This window comes from Bacillus rossius, chromosome 2 (genome assembly GCF_032445375.1).
Source record: "Bacillus rossius redtenbacheri isolate Brsri chromosome 2, Brsri_v3, whole genome shotgun sequence".
Lineage (NCBI taxonomy): Eukaryota > Metazoa > Arthropoda > Insecta > Phasmatodea > Bacillidae > Bacillus > Bacillus rossius.
Window position 1 is genome coordinate 10,329,061 of NC_086331.1, and position 22,538 is coordinate 10,351,598.

Consider the following 22,538-nt stretch of genomic DNA (forward strand, 5'->3'; position numbering starts at 1 on the left):
CCCCTAAAGAAGACATTTCGAATGGCAGAGGTGGTAGGACAACAGTGTTAACTACTTTTTTTATATTACAAATTTCTTCAGTAGGCTTGTTATATCATTATTGTATAAGTTAAAATATCTTTAACCAATTTGTCATGTCTACAAGAAACAAGTTCTCGATAGAAGATTAACCACACTAAACAATTAGCAGATAAACTTTAAATTCATAAATTCTGACTGGTTGTTAAGAGTTAAGAATCCAATGAGATTTACATTGGGCAAACAAGTTTAAAAACACAATTTGAAGTATTTACAACCAATGTTATAGTACAACAAGGTGAATTATTTATTTGCAGTTCTTATTACCTTCTTAAAATAAAATTTACAAAAATTACACATTCAATAAAATACACAATATTTTCACAATAGTTTGAAATATTTACATGCTAAAATTATATTTAAAAATACATTTTTTATATAGAAGGTTGAAAAGAATGAATTGTAAAGTTACAAGGTCAAAACAAGGATTTATTTACTGAAGTGTTAGAATTTTAAAAGCTATATTTTTCTCAAGCACAGCAATAGTTACATAATTCATAGTAAAATTCACTGCAAATCTCCTGAACACAATTTGTCTTTAATCGGCCTTTATTTTCACTGAACACTCGTGTGAAAAACCTTGTGATCGTTAAAGTACTAAATGTTTTACAAGTACCACAGTTGTCACAAGATTCGAACACAAATCCCTAATTTTCCCCAAACAAATCAATATTTAAATTTTGGTATACTATATATATGAAGCGGAAATATCTATCGTAATTCCTAAGTTGCATTTATATTCGTTGCTTCTTATAATATAAATATATATGAAAATTTATATTAATGTAAATATCAGTTATTTATCTCGTATGCAGCATTTCTGTTACCATCACATTCGGATGTTCATCCACGAAACCATTAAGAACTCACAGCTGTAAATATAATTAAAAACCACCTTTTTTTTACAGTAAAATCTTCACTAGATTAAATCTAGTAGTGTGGTCACTGGTGACCAGTTCCCTTCACTATAAATTTAGTGATGAATCCCATTAGATGTGACTGAACATACGCAATTTTATGCCTAATGCTGATTTCACTTCGAATCGAGTGATCTCGGTCACTAGATTATTCCATGGAGGTAATAGTTTATGGAGTGGAAGCAGGTGTACTTTTCAAGGGTAATCAATGAAGCCTGTACCCGAAATAAAATCTTCGGACTGCGCATGCGCACGACGATTGTTTACATGTACCGCCATATTGCGGGTGGCAAAAGAACAGCAGACAGCAATGTAATTTGTATGACGCTTTAGGAAATGTGCATGCAAAAAATTTAAATATGAAACTATTCTTTTTATATTATTAGTAATAAAGAACCACACAGGAGGGCTAGCATAGCTTTCACATTTAAACTGTATTATAAGTGCTTAATTAGGAACAATTTAATTACAGACTGTGAGTGTACGAACTGCCAATACCACATTCAAGTATTTACAATTCTGCATGTTTGTTTAATACAATGAGCAACTATAATACAGTAAACTCTCGATTATCCGGGCCTGGATTATCCGGTTTTCGGGTTATCTGTGCTTGATTTTTTTATGAAGTATTAAAAAAAATTACGGGGTGTAGCTATGCCGCGACTGCGCTGCGCTTTTTTTTTTTACTGCTGTGTCAGAAAGCTATTTACCTGACCCTTCAGACCCTTGTTCCCCCGCCACCTTCACCCGTCAATTTGTCACACTTTAAACCAAAAAGGAATGCCTTGACTGCTGCTTCCGGCTCAACTCCCCCCCCCCCCCTTTTTTTTGTTTCATTTTCTTTTGAAGAGTTTTTTTCACAGCGCCCCGCCACGCTAAATAAAAAAGGTCCCTCTACCTCTTTTACCTTCCCACACTCCTGACGGCTGGAAGAGGCATTTTTCACGCAGTTATTTACATCAGTTCTCCCAGGCTTATTTGTTTTTGTAATCATGTCTGATAAAAGGAAACGTAAAGTGCTGACAATAGCAGAGAAGTTAGAAGTTATGGACAGGTTAAAAAAAGGAGAAACTGCCGCGTAATTAGCACAGGAATATGAAATTGGAATCCAAACCGTGCGATACATTAATAAAAGTGAAGAAATACTTTTGCAGTTTGCTAGTAGATCAGACAGTGTGACAGGGCCTTCTAAACGTAAAAGCATGAAAACATCTACCCACGCAGATGTTGACAATGCTTTGTATGTTTGGTTTAGAAAAAAGAGAGCAGAAGGTATTCCTGTGACATGTAGCATGTGCATCGAACAAGCAAAAATGTTTCATGAACTTCTTGGCATAGAGGGAGTATTCTGTGGTTCTTCAGGGTGGCTGACAAGATTCAATCAGCGGTATGGCATAAGGGAGCTTGCAGTACAAGGAGAAAAGTTAAGTGCCAACAATGAAGCAGCACAACAATTTTGTACAGAGTTCCGCAATTTCATAGACAACGAAAGAGAGCATGTTGTTCGCCACCAGACACCCCTTCCTCCCCCTACACCCCCACCCAGCAACAGCCTTCATTCTTTCTCGACAGCCTCGGCGCCAGCATAGCCACGGCCCTCTCTCGCTTTGCAGCCTTTGTTTACTGCGTGAACCTTTTTTTGCTTCCAACTAACGGTATTTTTCCTTGTTTGAAGATGCCATTTAAATCACTCTTTCTTACGAAAAAGGCAACAAGGAAGCACTCGTAATAACCAGATTAGTTTAGGATTACTATTTACGTAGTCAAACTGACGGTGCATTTCAAAACTCTCGTAACTTCGAAGGTCTCGTAGTATCCCATACTCGTAGTTATGACTGTAAAGTGCATCCTAATTTTAATAGGCAGAATTAACAAGAAACAATATCTTGCCGCGCGAGGTAGAAAAATAAAATGCAATAGCTGGAAGGGGGAAAGAAAGGTGTATAATATTGTGCTGTGGTTCAGACACTTATTTTGTAGTGACCCCGGATAATAGGTCGTTAAAAGGGTGGAGGGAGAAGCTGAGTTGGGACTGCCGCCGCTCTCCCTCCCGTAGCAATAGTTAAAGGGGACAGGAGAAGGATGGCGGCAACACACTGCCAGTATTGTTTATGGTCCAATAAGCTGGGACACAATATACAAAGCCTATGCTTGTACTCATAGAATTCTACTGAAGAGACACTCTTTTGCCAGTAATTACACCATTTTTAAGTGGTGAAACAGATTATCCGGGTTTTTTTATGGGCATTCAATGATCCGGGCAGCGAAAGGCCCCAATTAACACGGATAATCGAGAGTTTACTGTACTTGGTTTTTAACATTATCTTGATATTGTTTTTTACTGTGAATATTATTATTGATGTACTGCGACGACTAGAGGTGGGTCGAAAAGTATCAACCTGATACTTTGGAACTGATACGCGCCTGTATCAGGAAAGGCAAACGAGTACACATGTAAAGTATCAGGTACTTTAGTATCAGTTCAGAATTCGCCTGGAACAACACCACGGCCAATGTGCGCAGAACCCGATCGCAGATGACGGTCACTTGGGCGGAGCTTGTGAAAGGGGAGGGAGCAGGAACGACGAATAAGGGATAAAGAAGGGAAATAATGTAGGGGAGGAAACGCAGGGGAAGGCGTTGAAGGAGAGGCGCAAAGCGAAATTGTTACGAGTCGTTTGGTTATTGTCCCACATCAAAGTACGCTCAGAGCGCAGTGCGTGCACAGACTCGTTCAATAATAAAACTAATGAAATTTTAATATTAAAAAGTATATTAATACAAGATATAATATTTATATTTGTGCACCTAACAGCTATGAAAATGCAAATAAATTCTCAGTTGACACTAATAACAGATGTAATCAACATTAGGACTTTTTTTTCCGAAAACAATTAGTAACTAGTGTTTTCATACATTAAAAGATTACGATTTTATAAAAAATTAAAAAAAAAAAACAGATACGTACATTAGTGAGCATACTATATCAATGTTTATGTTTCAAATGTTTCTTCAGATTAGTCGATGATATATAACTCAGTTTTTGTTTACACAAATTACAATTAGCAAACTCATTATTTTCCGTAAAAAAATTCCACACAAATGAAGTCTTTTTCGTGCACTTATCCATTCCTTATTTCACTATAAAGATACTAACTACAAAGCATGACAGCCCGCAACAATGTACACGGTGGTAATTAATACACGGCCAGGACGAACTGCAGTGAATTTTGAACTGATTGATACTGGCTGTATCAGGCGGGCATGAGAGTAACAGAGGTAGAGAATTACCGGGCGTGATAAATAATGTATCAGATTCTCCTTCCGGTCGCACGGTCTGCGTACGCGGAGCTTTGTTGCTTCCTGGGACCGTCTGATACAGAAGTATCAGAGACTTGTAACTAGGTACATTACTGTATCAGTATCAGGTTGGAACAGATACCGAAAATTGCTGTAACAACCCACCTCTAGCGACGACTGATGCGAAGTGTTATGAAATCGACACTATACTTTAGATTCCAATTAACGAATGTTCAATTCAAACGAGTTTTTGGATTCCGCGAAATGCTGTGCTGCAAACTGTAGTCGAATAAAACATTTTTTTTAAAACAGTTAATGAGAAAACTGTACAAAGGTTGCGAAAGTGTAGAGTAAGTCACAGTGTGTGTTGCTGTTTACATGTAGATACTTCTCAAGACTCGTGCATTGTGATTAAAAAACATGCTGTTTTAATATTCCTTAAAATTTAATTTAAATCAACAGTTGTAGTTTCTACTGTCCATCCTTTGTCCCGGTTGGTTAGGTCAGGTCAGTTACATTATAAATAATTTAAAACTAAAGAATAATTAAAATTAATTCACATTATTTTTAATATCACCTTAGTTTGAAAGTATTTATAATGTAACTGACCTACCTAATCGACCATTTTAGTTTACTGTTCATCCATCCTCTGTCCCGGTTTGTTTGGTCAGGTCAGTTACATTATAAATATTTTAAAACTAAACAGCCATTCAAATTAATTCACATTATTTTTAATGTCGGCTTAGTTTGAAAGTATTAATAATGTAACTGACCTGTAATCAACCATTTTATTAATTACGCATTCACGAACACACAGCAAAATAACAAAAATTGTATTATAAATAGTGTGTTCTTATATTATTTCATGTTGTTAGGTTTGCCCTTCATTTGAATGATCGATAGCTTTCTACCATTTTTTAACTCTACGATTTGGCGCTATTTTGTAGCTTTGTTGGACGCCATGTTTTTATTTAATGGTCATATTTTGCTGTTTCATACTGACGTGGTTCAGAATGTATAGTAATTTTGATTTTAAGAGTTGAAAGTTATAAAAATAGTGCATATTCTAATCGGTGTTGTGAAAAGCATTTGATAATGTCTACGGTGTATTATTTGTGACGTGAATACTTGCAAAGAATTTAATTTGTCAACATGTATTCAATCGGAAAGCTGATCTCAAACGTAAAGGAGTTTTATAACGATATAAACAGTGCAACATTAACTGGTGCTATTGATGTGGTTGTCGTGGAGCAATCGGATGGAAATCTGGCATGTTCTCCGTTTCATGTACGGTTTGGGAAGCTGGGTGTACTGCGTAGCCGAGAAAAAGTAGTAAGTGTTTGTTTGCAGTCCCATTGTTGTAGTGTTGCATTAACGTGAATTTGTTTTTAGTTTACATCAATGTTATAGCAATGCCTCAAATTATGTTCAACGGTCATTGACTTTTGATTTGCAAACTTGAACCTCTGACGTCAAGGTTGCCTTGGACATTGGCCGGAATCTGCCTTGTATTAATACCTGGGTCAACTTGAACTTTTTGTTCCAATCTTTGTCCATTGGTAGCATAAAACTTAAAAGTAATAAGATATGTGTCTGGCTTCTGAGAAACATGAATATTATTGTGAAAAAGCAGGAGGCTGTGCATGGAAATACATTGTTGCCAGTGTGATTAGAACTACATGTGCTTAATAAGTGTGGAAAACCAATTAGGGTGGAAAACAGTCTTGGCCAGGCTGTAATGTACCAATATTTAACATCCCTGGTTTAGAAAATGGTCTTTACTACTGTCTGGCAGTGATAACAATTGGTCCACACACACATTGAAAACAGTTTTGGCTGCAATTTAAATGGCCCATCTACAATAGCAATGTCCTAAACCGTGTCCGAAGGACACTCGTCGCTGATTGGTCCACGTGACCCTCTGATGTCATGCGTCAAGTGGGCGAAGGTCCGAACCTACATGGTCCGAAGATATTCGTCAATTTGAACTTTTTGTCCCAACCTGTGTACTTTGGACACAGAAAAAGAACAAAACACTCGCGATATTTGAATTTCCGGTTCCCGTATGAAAATGTGTTTGTTTTTGTTATTGAAGGAAATGGAAGGTGTTGTAAGTCACTTATAACTTACATCACTTCAATCTCAAACTACAAAGCATCAAAACAATAAACAAAAAACATTTGGTTTTGCACATTTACTGCGCTCTGGTGACAACTTCAGAAATCAATACATTCAGACATCGCAATTGTGGACAGGGCAGTTTTCAGTGAGACAATGTGACGTCACTCACATTCGGATAATGACACGGACCACGCACAGGTTCGGACTATTGTAGACGGGCTCTAAATCACACTAGCATACATAGACGTTGGCTGCTCTACTGTGGAGTGTACTTTCAATTCATCTTAATTGTAATAACAATAACACAAACATGTTAGATTACATATGGACTATTTTCTTTGTTAATATGAAATCACAGTTGACAGTGCTAAAGATTATTATGTAGGGACTATTTTTGTTAGTAATACAAATTCAAGTTTTGAAAGCAAAAAAAGGAAATTATTACCAAAACATGCAGCACACACAGTTGAACATGGCAGTAATACACTACTTCGTCTATAAACATGAGTTTCTCTGAATTGAATAGGGATTTTCAAATGCTGTTTTAGCATTACCTAGAGTAACATCTGTAGCGTTCTAAAAAACTTTTTTTGTAATTTATTATTTTATTTATGGAAAAGCTGTTACCCTAAATTTTTGTTGTAACTTAATATTAATAAGGATCACTGGCAAACCAGAAGACAAGCAACTCTAATTAAATATTGGGTAAATATGTACAGTCGCGGTAGATGCCAAAAAAAATGCTAAAAATCCGAAAACACTTTTATTCTGTGCTCTTTCACTTCCTTTTTTCAAATCAACCGGCGGAGATAATAAATTTCAAATACTTTCGGAGATATCAAATTTTTTAATTTTCATCACAATACCTGCTTATTCATGCGGAAAAAATGCTAACAATCCGAAAATACTTTTATTCTATGCTCTTTCACATCCTCTTTTCAAATCAACCGGCGAAGATAAGAAATTCCAAATACTTTATGAGATATCGAATTTTTTAATTTAGCAATACAGCGCCCGTTTAACCCTTCGAACGTCGCCATTTTTTATTTTGACGTGTGTTAGTGAATGCGTAATAAATAAAATGGTCGATTAGGTCTGGTCAGTTACATTATAAATACTTTCAAACTAAGCGGACATTAAAAATAATGTGAATTTAATTTAATGGTTCTTTAGTTTTAAATTATTTATAATGTAACTGACCTGACCTAACAAAACCCGGACAAATGATGAACATTAACAACTCACGTAATTTTTTTTTTACTTATTACTTGCGCAACAATATCCAAATAAAAAAATAATACTTTAAAATTAGAAACGTTAAAAACTCACCTAAGTTGGAGGCGGGTACATTTCCTTTGCCACTATAAGGAAATGATGTAGTCGTTCATGGCAGAAGTTGACCGATTAATTAAACATCGTATTGAACAATAAATGAATAAATAATCACGTATTGGTTCATTTGAATACTGACCAATCACGGAATAAATAATCACCTATTGGTTCATTTGAATACTGGCCAATCACGGAACAGTCACGTGACAAAATTGTCCAATAAGAATCATGATACTCTTAAACAAGAAACCTTATTATCTATGACAAGAAACAATGGTGATCGCCGCATACTACGCAGGTATTGTAATGAAAATTAAAAAATTCTATATCTCCTAAACTATTTGGAATTTCTTACCTCCGCCGGTTGATTTGAAAAGAGGAAGTGAAAGAGCACAGAATAAAAGTATTTTCAGATTTTTAGCATTTTTTTTTTTGGCATCTACCACGACTACATAAGATGAAATTTAAAAATTCGATGTCTCCTAAAGTATTTGGAATTTCTTACCTCCGCCGGTTGATTTTAAAAGAGGAAGTGAAAGGGCACAGAATAAAAGTATTTTCAGATTTTTAGCATTTTTTTTGGCATCTACCACGACTGTACATATTTACCAAATATTGAACACTTGCAACTCTCACAAGTTAATCGAATATTTAAAACTTTGCTGCATACTTATTTACAATCCATGAAAACAAACAAAAACATTGAAAAAAACACTTAGGTACTTTGGATCTTAATGTTTACTGTTCTTTGGTAAATTCTTAAGAAATGAGTAGGTATGGATATTGCAGTGGTAGACAGAGCAGTTTTCTGTGGGACAATGTGACAACATTCTAATTAAGTTAAGGACATAATTGCCCACAGTTTTGGACTGGACTGTTGAAGATGAATGTTTGCTTATTTATATTTTGGTTGTATAGATAATGGATTTCTTACACTGTCAGATGTTGAGTTTTTGGTTACTTAAATCTATTTTCATTGGATTCTAAGACTACAAAGACCAAAAAAAATTTGGGGTGAAAAATGTAAAAATTAATGTAGAGAAATCTTGGAGTAGAAATCATTATAAAAAAAATACACCTATCCCTCACTTCGCACGTCTTCAGATTGCGCGGATTCATTTATTTAGTGCGATGTGAATTTTACTGCCCCAGTCTTGAATAGCGCGTCAGTAATTTTCATTTAGCACGAAATCTCGGCAGGCAAAAAAAAAGTCTAGCACGACGCCACAAAGTATGTTTCAACTTCTGTAAACAACAGATGTGCCGTGGTATACAGTTAAACAAACAAGTGGGGAAGAGATGCGCGCGCAGTTCTGTCTACGCAATCGGCTGTTGTACAAATATCAGCTATGGCAAGTAATTTGCGGCTATGGAGTGTAAAGGACCAAATGTTTTACGTCCGCGCGTATGCCGTTGTGCCGTACCGTTGTCGCCTGGCCACAAACCGGGTCGTGAACTCAGTCCAGCCAGTGGCAGGGAATTCACTCAAACAAAAGCAACGTCTGCCCATTCAGCTGCTGGTAACTGTGCGTGCTTGATCACTCATAATGCATCATGTTCAAGTATTTGAGACAAAACTAGAAGTATTACGGCACGCAGATTGTCATGAAGGCCACGCTTATGTTGGTTGCACTATAGTTTTAAGCAAGTCAACTGTGTGCACAATCGTACGAAATAAGGACTCTTACCAAAAGATTTCATAAGTCTGATGCTGTTGGTTTAACTAGCGGAAATATATTTGGCATTAGATACCGGAACAGAAATGAACAGATGATTCATGTGGAAAAGGTTGTTAAATGAATGTTGTAATGAAAAAAATAATCATTGGCCTGACAGGATTGGTGTGAACCAGGTGGTGATACGCGAGTAAGCACTTTAATTTGTGTAAAATTAATTATTTTGACAGTAATATCGGTTTCACTGTCAGTTTGGATGGTTTGTAAAGGTGCGCAACATGAGTTGAAGGTCACGCCCTGGCAGGCAAGTCAGCCAGCCGACTGACGACTACTATCTCCCATTACGCAGTGTCGTATTTGTCATACAAAGTGTGATGGGAGGCATATAAAGATAAATGGTGTGACATATTTTAGTTGAGTGTTATTGAACGCATTTATATTACGTAAAGTATATTTTCGAACACAATTTTGTAACACATGAAATAAATTAGCCTTGCTATTTATGGAAACTAATGCTTCTGAATACGCTATTTCGAATAACACAAGCATTTTAGGAACAAATTAGTCGTGCTAAGTGAGGGATAGGTGTATTGGAAAAGAGTATAATATTGGTCACAATAATCTTTTACACTATTAATATCAAGTAAGATTTGAATGAAGAAAATCAGAAAAGGAAGATTAATGTTAAAATTTGAGTTTTCTAATCACAGCACTAATTTAAATCAGTAGCTATATTGTCAGAGTGCTTGCTACACCCAACTGCCTGCAGAATTACCTACATTAAAAAATTATATTCATAAAATGTGAGAAACATTAGGTTAAATATTGCAGGTAGGCAATGTGTGCCTAGTGCTTGCAGTACTTCTGCTTGGGGAATCAAATAGGCACATTTTAATGGTAGGCATAAATTTATTGAGTAGCAACACAGACATCGCAATTGTTTTGTCTTAGAAAGCCAGCTGTGTTTGTTGTGTTGTGCATAATACCTGTTTAGTTTCATTGTTTGATCCATCTGCATGCTGTGTTGTCCAGGTTGGTTGATTGTCTACATTTACCATTCTTGTTGAAACTGTCGTCATTGTTAGTCCACAGTGTTCTTCTGTGCTGTTGTTTTGTCCATTATACCTTTTATACCTATTTCTTTTGTGCTTGTATGTTTGCTGTGTTGTCCAGGTTAGTTGCCTGTCTGCATTTACCATTCTTGTTGAAACTGTCTCGTCGTTAGTCCTCTGTGTTCGTTTGTGCTGTTATTTTTTTCATGATATAAATTCCTTCCACAGAATTCTTGTATTTTACTGTCTGCATACTCATAATACCTATTACTATATGGTGTGTGTGACAATGTTTAAAGTTCACCCGCCTCTCGAAGTAATGCAGTTTGATTTGAGTGGTTTTGAAGTAATGATGCCAATATATTATGACATGATTTGAAGTTTGAATTAGCTTAGTCATAGATTTGAAGTAGCACGGTTTTCTTTTACAATTTTTATTTCTTTGCACGCACATTGGCAACAACACTTGTGTAGCTTTAAATACAATGCAACAAATTAATGATGTGATGAATCAACAAACAATATTTTCTCTTTCCTCAATAGCTATTTGCTTCCTTCCTTGCTTATGTATTTCCGACGATGCCAGTGTGTTCAACCAACTTTTATATTCTACCGTCCCGCATGTCAGCAGCAGCTCTGGAGGGTAAAGTCAGAAGCTTTCAAGGCTAGTTTACCTAATGCCTACAAGGATGCACTAGTGCAAATCATGACACACACATGTAGTAAATAACAGTGTCTTGTATTGCGTCAACAGGTTAAATAATCTTTCTAATTATAGTAAATGTCAAGGTGATGTGTTTTAAAAATCGTATTAGAACTGAAATTTGTCTCCTATATTATTAGCATTATTATTTGTAATTGAGAATTGTTGTTAGCCCCTTTCTAGGAATTTTTTTTCGGAAGCCCTATTACGTAAACAATGCAGAACGTGAATTTTAAAAATTTAATTTTAGGGTGTTTAGTATCAAAATTTTATTCAATGTTTATTTAATTGTACTCTAGATATATTTATGCATGGCTATTATTGTAAATTTATTTTAATGGGAGTAGTGTCTTGATTAAAATGGTAGTTAGCTAACATACTTACCTGATTGAAAATGAGTTATTTTCATTTACATACTCTCTTATAAAAAACGTATTTGATTAGCACTGTTTTGATTAACACACTGTTTTCCTGGAACAAATTAGGGCATTACTTCGAGGGGCGGGTCTATCATACATTCGTTCCATGTCTCTAAACTTTAAATTCAAATGATAATGTGTAATGTTAGTGAATATCTCACCTCATTCTCCTGATGCTGCTTGTCAAGTGGCATGTATATTGAAATGTATGTTTAATATTAATATTGACTATAGTTTTTAATTTAATTAAACTGCATGCATATATTCTTCACTGTGTTCCAAGGTTAGGGTAATATGATTAATATCATGTTAACAGTTTTTTTTAATTTAGAATTTTCTGTTATCTCTAATGGTTTGACATAGTGTTTGCTAAACTCTATTAATCATTATTCTTATCATTTCAGTTAGTATTATTGTCTGTTTTTACTTTGATCAAATAACTGCACTTTAGCAATGTTTTTATTTATATTGTCATTAACTTTACTGATCTGTGATTCATAAGCAGAAATAAATGTACAGATCTTAAACTGTAGAATAGCGGTGAAATCGTTTTCTACTGAAATGTAGATTTTAACATAAAATGTGCAAGTGTCTGGATATGAGAAAATATATTCTAAGTTTTTGTAAGAGGGTTTAATGACTGAAATTGTTTTCCAGGTTGATATTGAGGTCAATGGGAACACAATCCCACTTCAAATGAAACTTGATGATGCCGGTGTGGCATTCTTTGTCGAAGAAATTGAAGAGAGCAGTGTACCCAGTGATCCCTATATGATGTGTTCACCGATACCTCCAGACCAACCACGTAAAATGTTGGATGAATGTTTTCCAGAAGTGCCAGTAAACGAAGTTGAGGAAGGTAATTCATTTGCAAGCATAGAACACATTTTCTAAGTTAATATAAGATATACATCTACGATGTCATTGTAAGCAACTATTATAACATTTTTGATGTACATTATTCCTCAATCACTGTGAGGAGTGATAGGTCGTGTTGGGAAATCAATGTCCAAAGATGGCTTGGCTTGGGAAACAAGTAGTTTGCAATAGAAAATTTTATTGCCAGTAATTTAACTTCTGAGCTAAACTTTGTAGGTGAGCAGCAGTGGAGAGTATTTTCAGCTATCTCTTTACTTTTATTTGAGCCAACATTTTCAGAAATAGATACATGTGGTAATTTTTTTCCCAAAGTGTGGTTTTTTCTTGTAGACTTTTTTTTCCAATAGTAACATAAATGGAAAGCTATTGTATAATATTTTTGTCAGTTAGCAGTAAACAATTAGTTTGTATCTTAGAGATATTATAGTCATTTTATTTACACATGAGGATTGTCTGAAAGTAGTCCACAATGAGTTGGTAAATTTTTAAACATGTCAGCATTCAAAGCTAATGGTCAGTATTTTATTAGCAAGCATTTGTCATTTAAATATAATGAACACGAAGAGTGTTAAAATTCCTACCTCTGCCTGGTATTTGCTGTTAAAAAAAAATACAAAAAGTAGACTTTTAAAACTAAATATTCAGATTTTTATTATAGGGTTTATGTTTAGCTTTTTATAAGCCTTAAGATTGGTTTCCTGAAACTGTCTTCAAAAAAGAACTTACTATACATCCGTGAGTTTTTTTTGTTCGGACTGAAAATTTTTTTTTTTTTTTTGAGAGATTGATTTTGCAAGTCTTCTGATCAGCTCATGTTAGTCCAAACCAAACTTTTTGTACAGACCAACTTGCAATCTGGACCAGGGGCTGGACTAAACTCGTAATAAGACAGAAATGAAGTAAGGCAAACAGGGTCAACTATGCTTGAAATGTAAATTAAAAGCTGTCAAATATACTTGCGAATAAATTGTTTTGAAAATTTTAAGATTGTAAAAGGTGTAATAATACAGGGTGTTTGGGAATTGATGGGTAGCAGTGGATGCGAAACAGACTGTTCTATTTAGGAACACATGTTTGTAAACGCAACCCTGCAAAGTGGCAGGTGCAAACAGTAGCATGTGCATTAGTGCCACTCCAGTGCCTTAAAGGACGTGCAGTCACAGTGCAGTGGGCACCAGGTGGTGTGTGTCGCAGGTTGCTCAGCACTAGCGGGGTTGATTGTGTCAAATGTGTCCTACGGTCACAAGTACTGCCCCCAGCCTCAACACTGGTTTCACAGGTGCAAAGCATGTCACACACTCTTGGTGAACATTTGTGGCGCATCATGCAGATGTCCCAAAGTCGCCATTGTGTGTTGTAATTCCCAACTGTTTTGACCAGCATCATGTAGACGTCCAGAGGTGTTAGGTCTGCCTATCAAGGGGCCATGCGACTGAATCATCAGGCCCTCCCATAGTCCAGAAAAGGTGTTGAGATGCCATTGCACAGCATGTTTGAAGTAGGCTGGGGCAAGCTACTGAACACAAAAAAAAACTTTTCATAGATCTATTTAAATTGCAGAAACATAACTTAAAATCTCAAGAAGTTAATTTTTATAGAAAAGGGGACTGGTGTTACAAGTGTTTTCAAAACAGTGTAAACTCTATATAACGACACTTAACGGACCGAGCATTTTCCTCATTTTCTCATGCGACAGAATGGTAGCCAACAGAGTTAGAGTCGTGATTAAATAACCAGCATTCATAATATATTATTTATGTTTGTAATCTCACTTTCACTTTCCAAAATGTAACTTTATCTGAAACAAACAAGTAAGGCCTAGATTAGTATCTAAATTCGTTCATAGTCCTAGGTATACTTCTGGTGAATATACATTTATTTAAATTTTTAGCAAGCATATTCGAGAATAAGAGCCAACTTTTATAAAATACTGGCATCAGAACTATGTTTTTAGAGCTATTATGTCCCCATGGTAATAAATCATCTTATCCCCTTACATTAATGTCTAAATTTGGAAGTTTTAATTTCAGAAAACAGATTTTAAAGAGTTTCTAATGATAGCGTTATTACACATGGGTTGCATACATAACACGGAGGGTTATAGTTTGGTATGGTGATGGACAAATATTTTTGGTGGCTATTCCTCTGTCTACATGATAAAACTGGTACAGTGAGGAGGTGTTGTCTTGTTGGGTGAGGTTGCAGTTCTGCTCAGGTGTTTTAAACTTGTAACAATAAAATGGCCATTAGTCACCAAAAAATGCTAGTAGATTGGAATGAGATCATAAAAAAGTTGTGCATGTTTCCCTTTGTGTGTGAAAACTGCAAATGTTATGCTTTGTATACGTGCCAATTGGAATTCTAGGTATACTTGAAAGAATTATATTTTTTTCCTCCTTGGCAATTTCATGGGCATTTCAAAGGTTTGTTAGCTGTAATTGAAACTATAAATATTATTTGAATGTATGATATTATGTTTTTATTTAGGCAAATCATAGTGTTTGTGGATTTCATTGCACTACCAGATGTACATGAATAATGTTTGGATTTTTTTGTTTCAGTAAATTTTCCATTATTATCTGAATCTAAGAATATTACTTTGCGTTCAACTATTGCCTCAGAAATAAGCTTCAAAATGTATGATAATGTTGTGCCAACAGAAGAGAGCATTGAGAGTTCCATTGGATCGGTTATTAAAGAAGGTAAGAAGAACCTTTATTGAAATAAAAATCTTAACCCTTTCACTGCTATTGACGAGGGTAGGAGCTTACTATGGTGTTGCTAAGCTGTGTCTGTAGGTGTTGCACCCTCTGTGCTGAACAAATTTTTTATGAAATCTAAAAATTCAGATCCTTCTGTTTGATTGCACTGGCCAAGTTAACATTTCAAATATATAATTTTTATTTTCGGAATTTTATTATTTTCAATTACATTTTTTTTTAATTTTAAATTTTTTATTTTATTTTAATAATGTTTTATATTCTTATGTTATCTTTTATATAGGGGCATATGTACATAATATAAACCACAAATCTTCAAAAGATTGTTTTTGTGTGGTATATCTCAAAGCAAGGCACAATACATAGTGAAGCATCACAGGTCTTGCAGCAGTAGCGAGTTTCCTTAGTTACGTTTCTTGTTCTTTGTGCATACTATACATTTCCTTGTTGGATTTTTCTTAGACGTCATCTCTAATACTGATGGGAAATGTCTTCCGACTAGTCTGGTTGGATGTTCTTTGTTTGATCGCCTGCCACTTTGAACAGTTTTGCTCCCTTTTGAATGTTTTTCGAGAATTTCTCTTATGAGAGCAAGCTGAAATTGGGCTATTGGTAGATTTTTCGCTGTCACAGTTTTGTACAGAGTATAAGAATTCAGTACTGCGATGTCTAGGAGGTGAAAGAAAACCTTCTTGTACCATTTTACAGATTATCGTACACTCTTGATACAGGTGATGATCATGTCAGAACTATCAACTGCTCCCATGTTTTCGTTGTAGTCCACGATGCACTTTGGTTTTATTACTTTTTCCCCATTTTTGCGCTAAATCTCCATCATATTGGCACTACGGCATGTTGTCAACATGTGAACCCCTCGTCGATCACACCACTTTAGCGCTAATAATTTTTCAGATGACCTGAAAGTAGCTTCTCCTTTCTTCAGCTTTTCGTCCATTTTAGGCATTTGCTTCCTTGTTTTTCTGACTGTGCCACATGCATTTGTACCATTGCTATGTAGTCATTCAAAAAGGGTAGGACTTGAGTATCAATTATCGAGATAAACAGTGTGTCCTTTTTGCAGATATGGTTTTAGTAATTTTGCCACAACATTGCCAGATTTTCCTAGGTTCAATCCTGCCTCTTCAATGTCAGACACAGCACCAGTGTAGATTATAAAATCTAGCACAAAACCAGTGTCACAATCACACAATACAAATATTTTTATACCAAAACGACTTCTTTTTGAGGGAATGTATTGCTTGAAAAATAAACTTCCCTTGAGGAGCAGGAGACTCGTCAATACACAAGTTGGCAAATGGATTCGTTGCAGATCTGAAGGTCTCCCTGAGACTGTCAACAAGTGTGCGAATTTTACCTAGCCTATCACCATTTGCAGGAACTTTGTTGTCTGAAAAATGCAACATTCTCAACAATAAAAGAAAACAGTCTCGGGACATGATTTCTGGGAAAGCTGGTGTTTTTAGAAGAGCGTCTCGGGACCAATACTCGTTCATGCTGATTTATTTTGTTCTTGGCATAAGCATACAGACAGCTAAAAATGTGTACATTTCCTCCCAGTTGGTCTTTGCCCATTTACTGAGGTGGGAATGCTCAGATGGAGAGGTGCTTTCAACAATGAAATCAAAGTACCTATTAGTTTCTGTAGCAATATGCTCCATAACTGACTTTGAAAAAAAATGGTAAAAAAATCACTAACTTTTTCAGCTTCAGTCAAACAAGTTTGATTACCAGAACTTGTGTCTTCAAAATAATGAATATGAGGCACAAATTCGCCCTGTGTCCAAGCTATTTATTCTGGTCTTCTTATTTTTTTTGCCATTGGTTCGTATTCCTGCTCTTCATCGCTCGTTTCACTTTCTGACTGTGAACTAGGGAATCTTTGCTTTGCTGGTGATCGTGTCATCAACGTGGAAGGTCCTGGTTGTGAATTACAGTACACTCCCTATTTAACGCGGTTGTCGGGGGACATAACTTTTACCCGCGTTGTTGCATAACCGCGATGTTTCGATGTGACCAAGGTCAAAAGGCATAAAACACCGCCTGTGTTCTAATAGGTCGGCAAGCACGCACAGTATAGACGGCCCGCCTTTGTGCGGACTTTGCATCCACAGTTTTCACTAAACGCGGGTGAAAAAATAAAAATAATAAATTTTAAAGATAAATATTAAATGTTTAATTTTTTCCCGCATGCCGCGCACAGTTTGTCGCACGGCCTACGAGCGTGCCACACGCCGCCATACACACGTGCGGCACACAAGCTGCTGCCAGTCTCATGGTGTCAGCCACAGTATCTGCTTCGTCTGAGTGTCCGTAACAAAGTAAGTGCAGTGTGTGCGGTTACACACGATTCTGTGGTCAAAGTCTTCTAAATAGAAAGGCCATAGTAATACTTCAAACCGAATATTAATCGCAAAGTACCGAGTTTGATTGACAAAATAAAAATTCTAGATTTACGTACTTACAGATAGCGTGTCTTTTGCAGAAGTATGCAGCAGATACGTGAAAAACGATTCTAGCATTCGTACAATATAAAATAAAGAATCGTCTATCGTGTAAAGTGGTTAAACTTTGTTATCCATGCTTACAGTAAATTATAAATGGTCACATGTGGGATACAAAAATTGCGCCAAAATAATTTTAGCGGAATCAGTGGCGCCGTATTAAAAAGTCTGTTAAACGTTGTCTTTACTTATTCCATCAAACGCTGTGTCGAGTTGCTGAGTGTGTGTGGCTCGGATCGGCAAGTGTTATATTCCCCAGCCTCTGGTTAATGGTCGGGAGGCCGCTACACATAAACATTTCCGGGGCTTGTTTACTACCTCACGGCAAAAGTGGTACAGTATGGTTCACGTAAGTATTGAACCACTGGGAATTCCTCGGCAAAGATTAAAAATACGCTAGCTGATTTACTTTACTATTTAATGTTAAAACATTATACCAAAGTAAAAAGATGAACGTGTATAATACAATGAATAATATTACGTCTGTAGGTTCAAGTTGTAACAAAACATATATATATGTCTCCGCTTGTCAACACACGTGACCACGAGAAGTGTGCAGACGGAAATGAGTGAACTACTCAAGTTCACCAGACTTCCCCCCCTTTCGGCTTAATCGCCCCTCTCATCACTGGCGCTTATATTCCACTCCTCCCGTCTACCCGGGTGTCTTGGTCGCATATTCTCGGCTCGCCTCTCCCCTCCCAGCGCTTGCCGTCAACCAAACCTATCCAAAATCAATTACCAGCCGAGTTACGCTGGATAATGTCGCTGGACGGTGGGCTTTATCGGGTCCCCTTTCCGATGCTTTATTTGTGGGTTTAAAAAAATGTTAAGAACTAGTGTTTCAGAAAATAACACTGGGCTGGATTGGACCATAATTTGAAAACACTACAAGATAGAGGAATAATGTACGGGGATATCTTGTTTAGAATTTCACTGCGGACATTTTCTACGCCTAGGCTTTTTTCTGCCCGATGCTTAGTTTGTGAGTTACAACGCAAAATTATCCTAATCGGCTGTCAACCATTTATTCCATTATTATTACAGTAGAACCTCGTTAATCCGTTAATTCGGGAATCGGATAATCCGGGACGATTTAAAAGTGCAGAAAAAAAAAGAGAAGTAAAAATTGTCAGCGCTTAAAATTAACGTCACGCGGGCCGGCGGCCGGCAAACACTGCAAGCCTTCGCATGGGCCGCCAAACTCTGCAACGCTGTTTGTACCGACCCTTTGTGTCGTCCACCTTTCAGCTGTCACATTTGTCACTCTTTAAACTTGAGGGGGATGTCCTGACTTCTGCTTCCCGTCTCCCTTGTTTCCACCCGCCAACACACGGCAGGCGCCTGGTGAGTGACGTGTCTGGCTGGCATTCGGCTGGACGAAGTGGGATGAGAGAGTGAGAGAGGGGGGGGGGGGGGTACCCAAAATTTATGTGTGCAAGTTCAGCACAATCTTATCTTTCTCTCTTCGGCTGTTGTAAATGACCGTGAACTACTGGCTAGGCAGTGCCGTATTATTTTAAGCCGAGACTAATTCGAAGACGGCCCTTACCGTGAACGGATTATCCGGGTTTATTACTTTTTTTTTTACAGGATTTTAATTATCCGCGCATCGGCGGGTCCCAATTAACACGAATAATGGAGAGTTTACTATTTTTTATCCATCTGCTGCCAAGGCGCAGTAAGCCTCGGTAGATGTTACGTCACATGACCTTGGCCTTAACCCAGCTGCACGCCGGTGTCTGAGAAGCTTGACAAGACCTTCCGGGCTTTTAATCGCTAGTCCGTGAAATTCGGTAATCCGTGATTATCTCGGTCCCGACCATCACGAATTAACGAGGTTCTACTGTGTTATTATTATTATTATTCATTTCTGATTGGGGGACATGGTTTGACCCGCGATATACCCGATTCCGCGATCTATCAGGGCGCGGTATACCGGGAGTTTACTGTATCAGATTCCCAACCATCGTCCCTGCTTGAAATGCTACTCATATCGTCGCCATCACTATCTGCAAGCATTGCTAGCAGCTCCTCATTTGTGTATTTTTTTCGAGCCATGGGTAAATACTACAAAGAACTAAATCAAAATTTTACATACCATTATACAGAACCACTAAAAATACGATCCTCTTCAAAGAACCAAAAACATGATCAACTGGTAATAAACAACAATGAATAACAAGTAGGCCTTCAGTTTACTTGTAAAAAATTCAAACAGCGCGAGTTTCGTCATTTCTGCGACCAAACAAGGCATACACAATAAGGCGTAAAAATATTTCCCGAGTTCGAAAAAACTAGTAATGTAAGCGCTATCTATGTGTGAACAAAAAAAAAAATAACTTCCCGAGTTGTAAAGTACAAACACGACACAATCAACTATAGTTCTCTGGAGCATGCACACGCGATGCGACACGTACACACTCTGTTTAGAAAGAAAACAGTTACTGTATCTATACTTTCAAACCTCGAATGCAGGCCACAAAGATAGATAAACACGACATAAGTTACAGAAACGGCCACTAGATAGTGTTGGTTTATAGACGCACTTATAGGTCTGTAACATAGAAAGCGAAAGTAGCGAGACGAATATAGTCGTCCTTCGCACAGGCAATGCTATTTAGATAGGACGGATATATTCATCCTTAGCACACACAGGACACAATTTACGTACTAATATATTCGTCTGTAGCAGTGAAAGGGTTAATAGTTAATTGCAATAGGTAACAGGGCTTTCTGGATATATAAAACTCCTCTGTGTTATTTATTATCCGTGGTGTATATATAAAGGAGTGAACCCATCCAGTCACAGTAAAATTCTTCAAGCTTTCATGGAAATGGGAAAGTGCACCAGGCAGGCATGTAGAAGTACGGAGGAGACATGGTTAGGTACATCATGACAACTTCACTTTCAGGCAGGTTTTGTAGGATAGATAAAACGGCTCTGTTTACTTTCAGACTTAATAGAAAATGAAATCCTCAGTTTTGAACTGCACTACCTATAAACTGCAGGAATTTTCTACTAGATACTCAACTCTTTACTGGTAGCACTTTTTATATTAACCTCTATTTAGTGTGCACCTAAATGCATACTTATCCTTGGGCACACATTTTATTAATTGTGAAATTACTGAAACGTTTCAAAGGTGTTAAGTAATTAAGGTGGCTACCTAACTGGGAAAATCAGGAAATAGGATTTAGCGGGTAATTTTTTTTGTGCTGGAAAACAGTGAAAAACCATTGAGTTTTGGCAAGTCATTGGGAATTATATGTTTGTCTCGCAAGTTCATAATACCTTAGTTGAAAAACGGCTCGTCGTGCCTACGATTTGCATCACTTATGCCATTTTTAGCACTGTTCACAGCTTAGTTGAAAAACAATATGCGGTGCCTACAAACTGTGTCACTTAAACATTGTTGAATATGAAGAGGAATGCTTTACATGTTAAGATAATGCTATCGGCCGGTGATTATTCTATGGGAGAGGAAGTCGCAGCTCCATTCATTTATTTTTTCTTCTCTCATGTTTCTTTTTTACATCTGAATATTTTTTCACCAGTGGGAATAGTAAACAGAAGCCATGATGATAACTATTATGTTATGTTCTCTATGAATAATTTTAAGCTAGAAAGATTTTTTATTGTGCTAATTTAATAAAATTACTGGTGAGAATTTTAATTGTTTCTCAATTATTATTTTAATGTTTAAACTGTTTTCATCTCTGACAGTTGCTGTAGTCATTTAAATTTTGCCCTTAATGGTTTGCTGTAAATTTTATTATCAGTGCTGTCTTTGTAAAATTTTGCTGTTTATTGCTACTTACATAGTTTAAACAACATACAAGAGCTGCAAATTATGTTATGGAACTACATTTTTATCATAAGTAATATAATCTTGCCAAAATACTTTCTATTTTACTTAATATTAAATCATTAATTTGTTTAAGCTTTAATGTAACCATCATATTAGCTAAGTTACATGTATTTTTATTAGGTAGTAGTAACATTTCATGAAATTTCTTATAAAAAACCACAGTATCCTGGAAAGAAGCTGGAATTTGGTTTTGCCAATAGTATGGCCACAGTTATACTTTACTCGGCTTGGAACGAGCGAACGACAAAAGTAAACAATTGTAGCAACAGTTTTCCAAAGAAAGCAAAGGCTAGAAATTACAAACACAACCGGTTACAAAAAAAAATTAGTGTAGGGTAAATACTACGCAAGCAATTTAACCTTAGAAAATTTACTTATTATATTCACCAAAAAGTAATTTTCTCTACTACAGAAAAATTTGTAAAATGCTTCTCAAAAAAGTGAAAGTTTCTTAACCTTGCGTTCAATAGAAAATTTATATTATAATAAAAATATTACTTTAGCTAAATAGTTTTCACCAAACAATAAAACAAAGAGAAAATGTAAAGACTTAACATGGCCTAAAGTTGTGTACACACCTTTGAAAATCATATTTAAATACAATTTTTTTTAAACACATCAGATTGCAAAGCTGTCATATATTCATTATATTTTGACAGTTCTGTTAGGTAGTAGTAAACATCAGTGTATCCTTCCATTACAGCTGTTATCAATGAAAAACTTAATTTTCCTCTCATTGTTTCTAGAGAGAATATGTGTCTGGTGTGTTCATGTCACTAAGATATCAGTTTTGCATTTTTTCCCAAAGCTCTTGTGTTTAATTTAGATATTACTCTGTACTTGTATCTTCTTGTCTATCATTTTAACCTTGGCTCTCTGGTATAATATTAATCTTTCACCATCAAAAATTACATTTTCTTGTAAATACATAATACATACACTTTGAT

The 22,538-nt window shown here is 36.2% G+C and overlaps 1 protein-coding gene across 7 annotated transcripts in view; it reads left to right on the top strand.

The window, feature by feature from the left end:
- Positions 1-5,223: 5,223 nt before the first annotated feature.
- Positions 5,224-22,538, top strand: part of LOC134529087 (phosphatidate phosphatase LPIN1) — a 94,006-nt gene continuing 76,691 nt past the window's right edge. For 5 of the 7 annotated variants that reach the window (XM_063362800.1, XM_063362801.1, XM_063362802.1 and 2 more), the window contains exons 1-3: positions 5,225-5,627; positions 12,256-12,457; positions 15,039-15,179. In XM_063362800.1, coding sequence (XP_063218870.1) covers positions 5,448-5,627; positions 12,256-12,457; positions 15,039-15,179 — 523 coding nt within the window. In that variant the 5' untranslated portion in view covers positions 5,225-5,447. Of the gene's footprint in view, positions 5,628-12,255; positions 12,458-15,038; positions 15,180-22,538 lie in introns of all 7 variants that reach the window. The other 2 variants (XM_063362798.1, XM_063362799.1) reach the window with 1 other exon arrangement.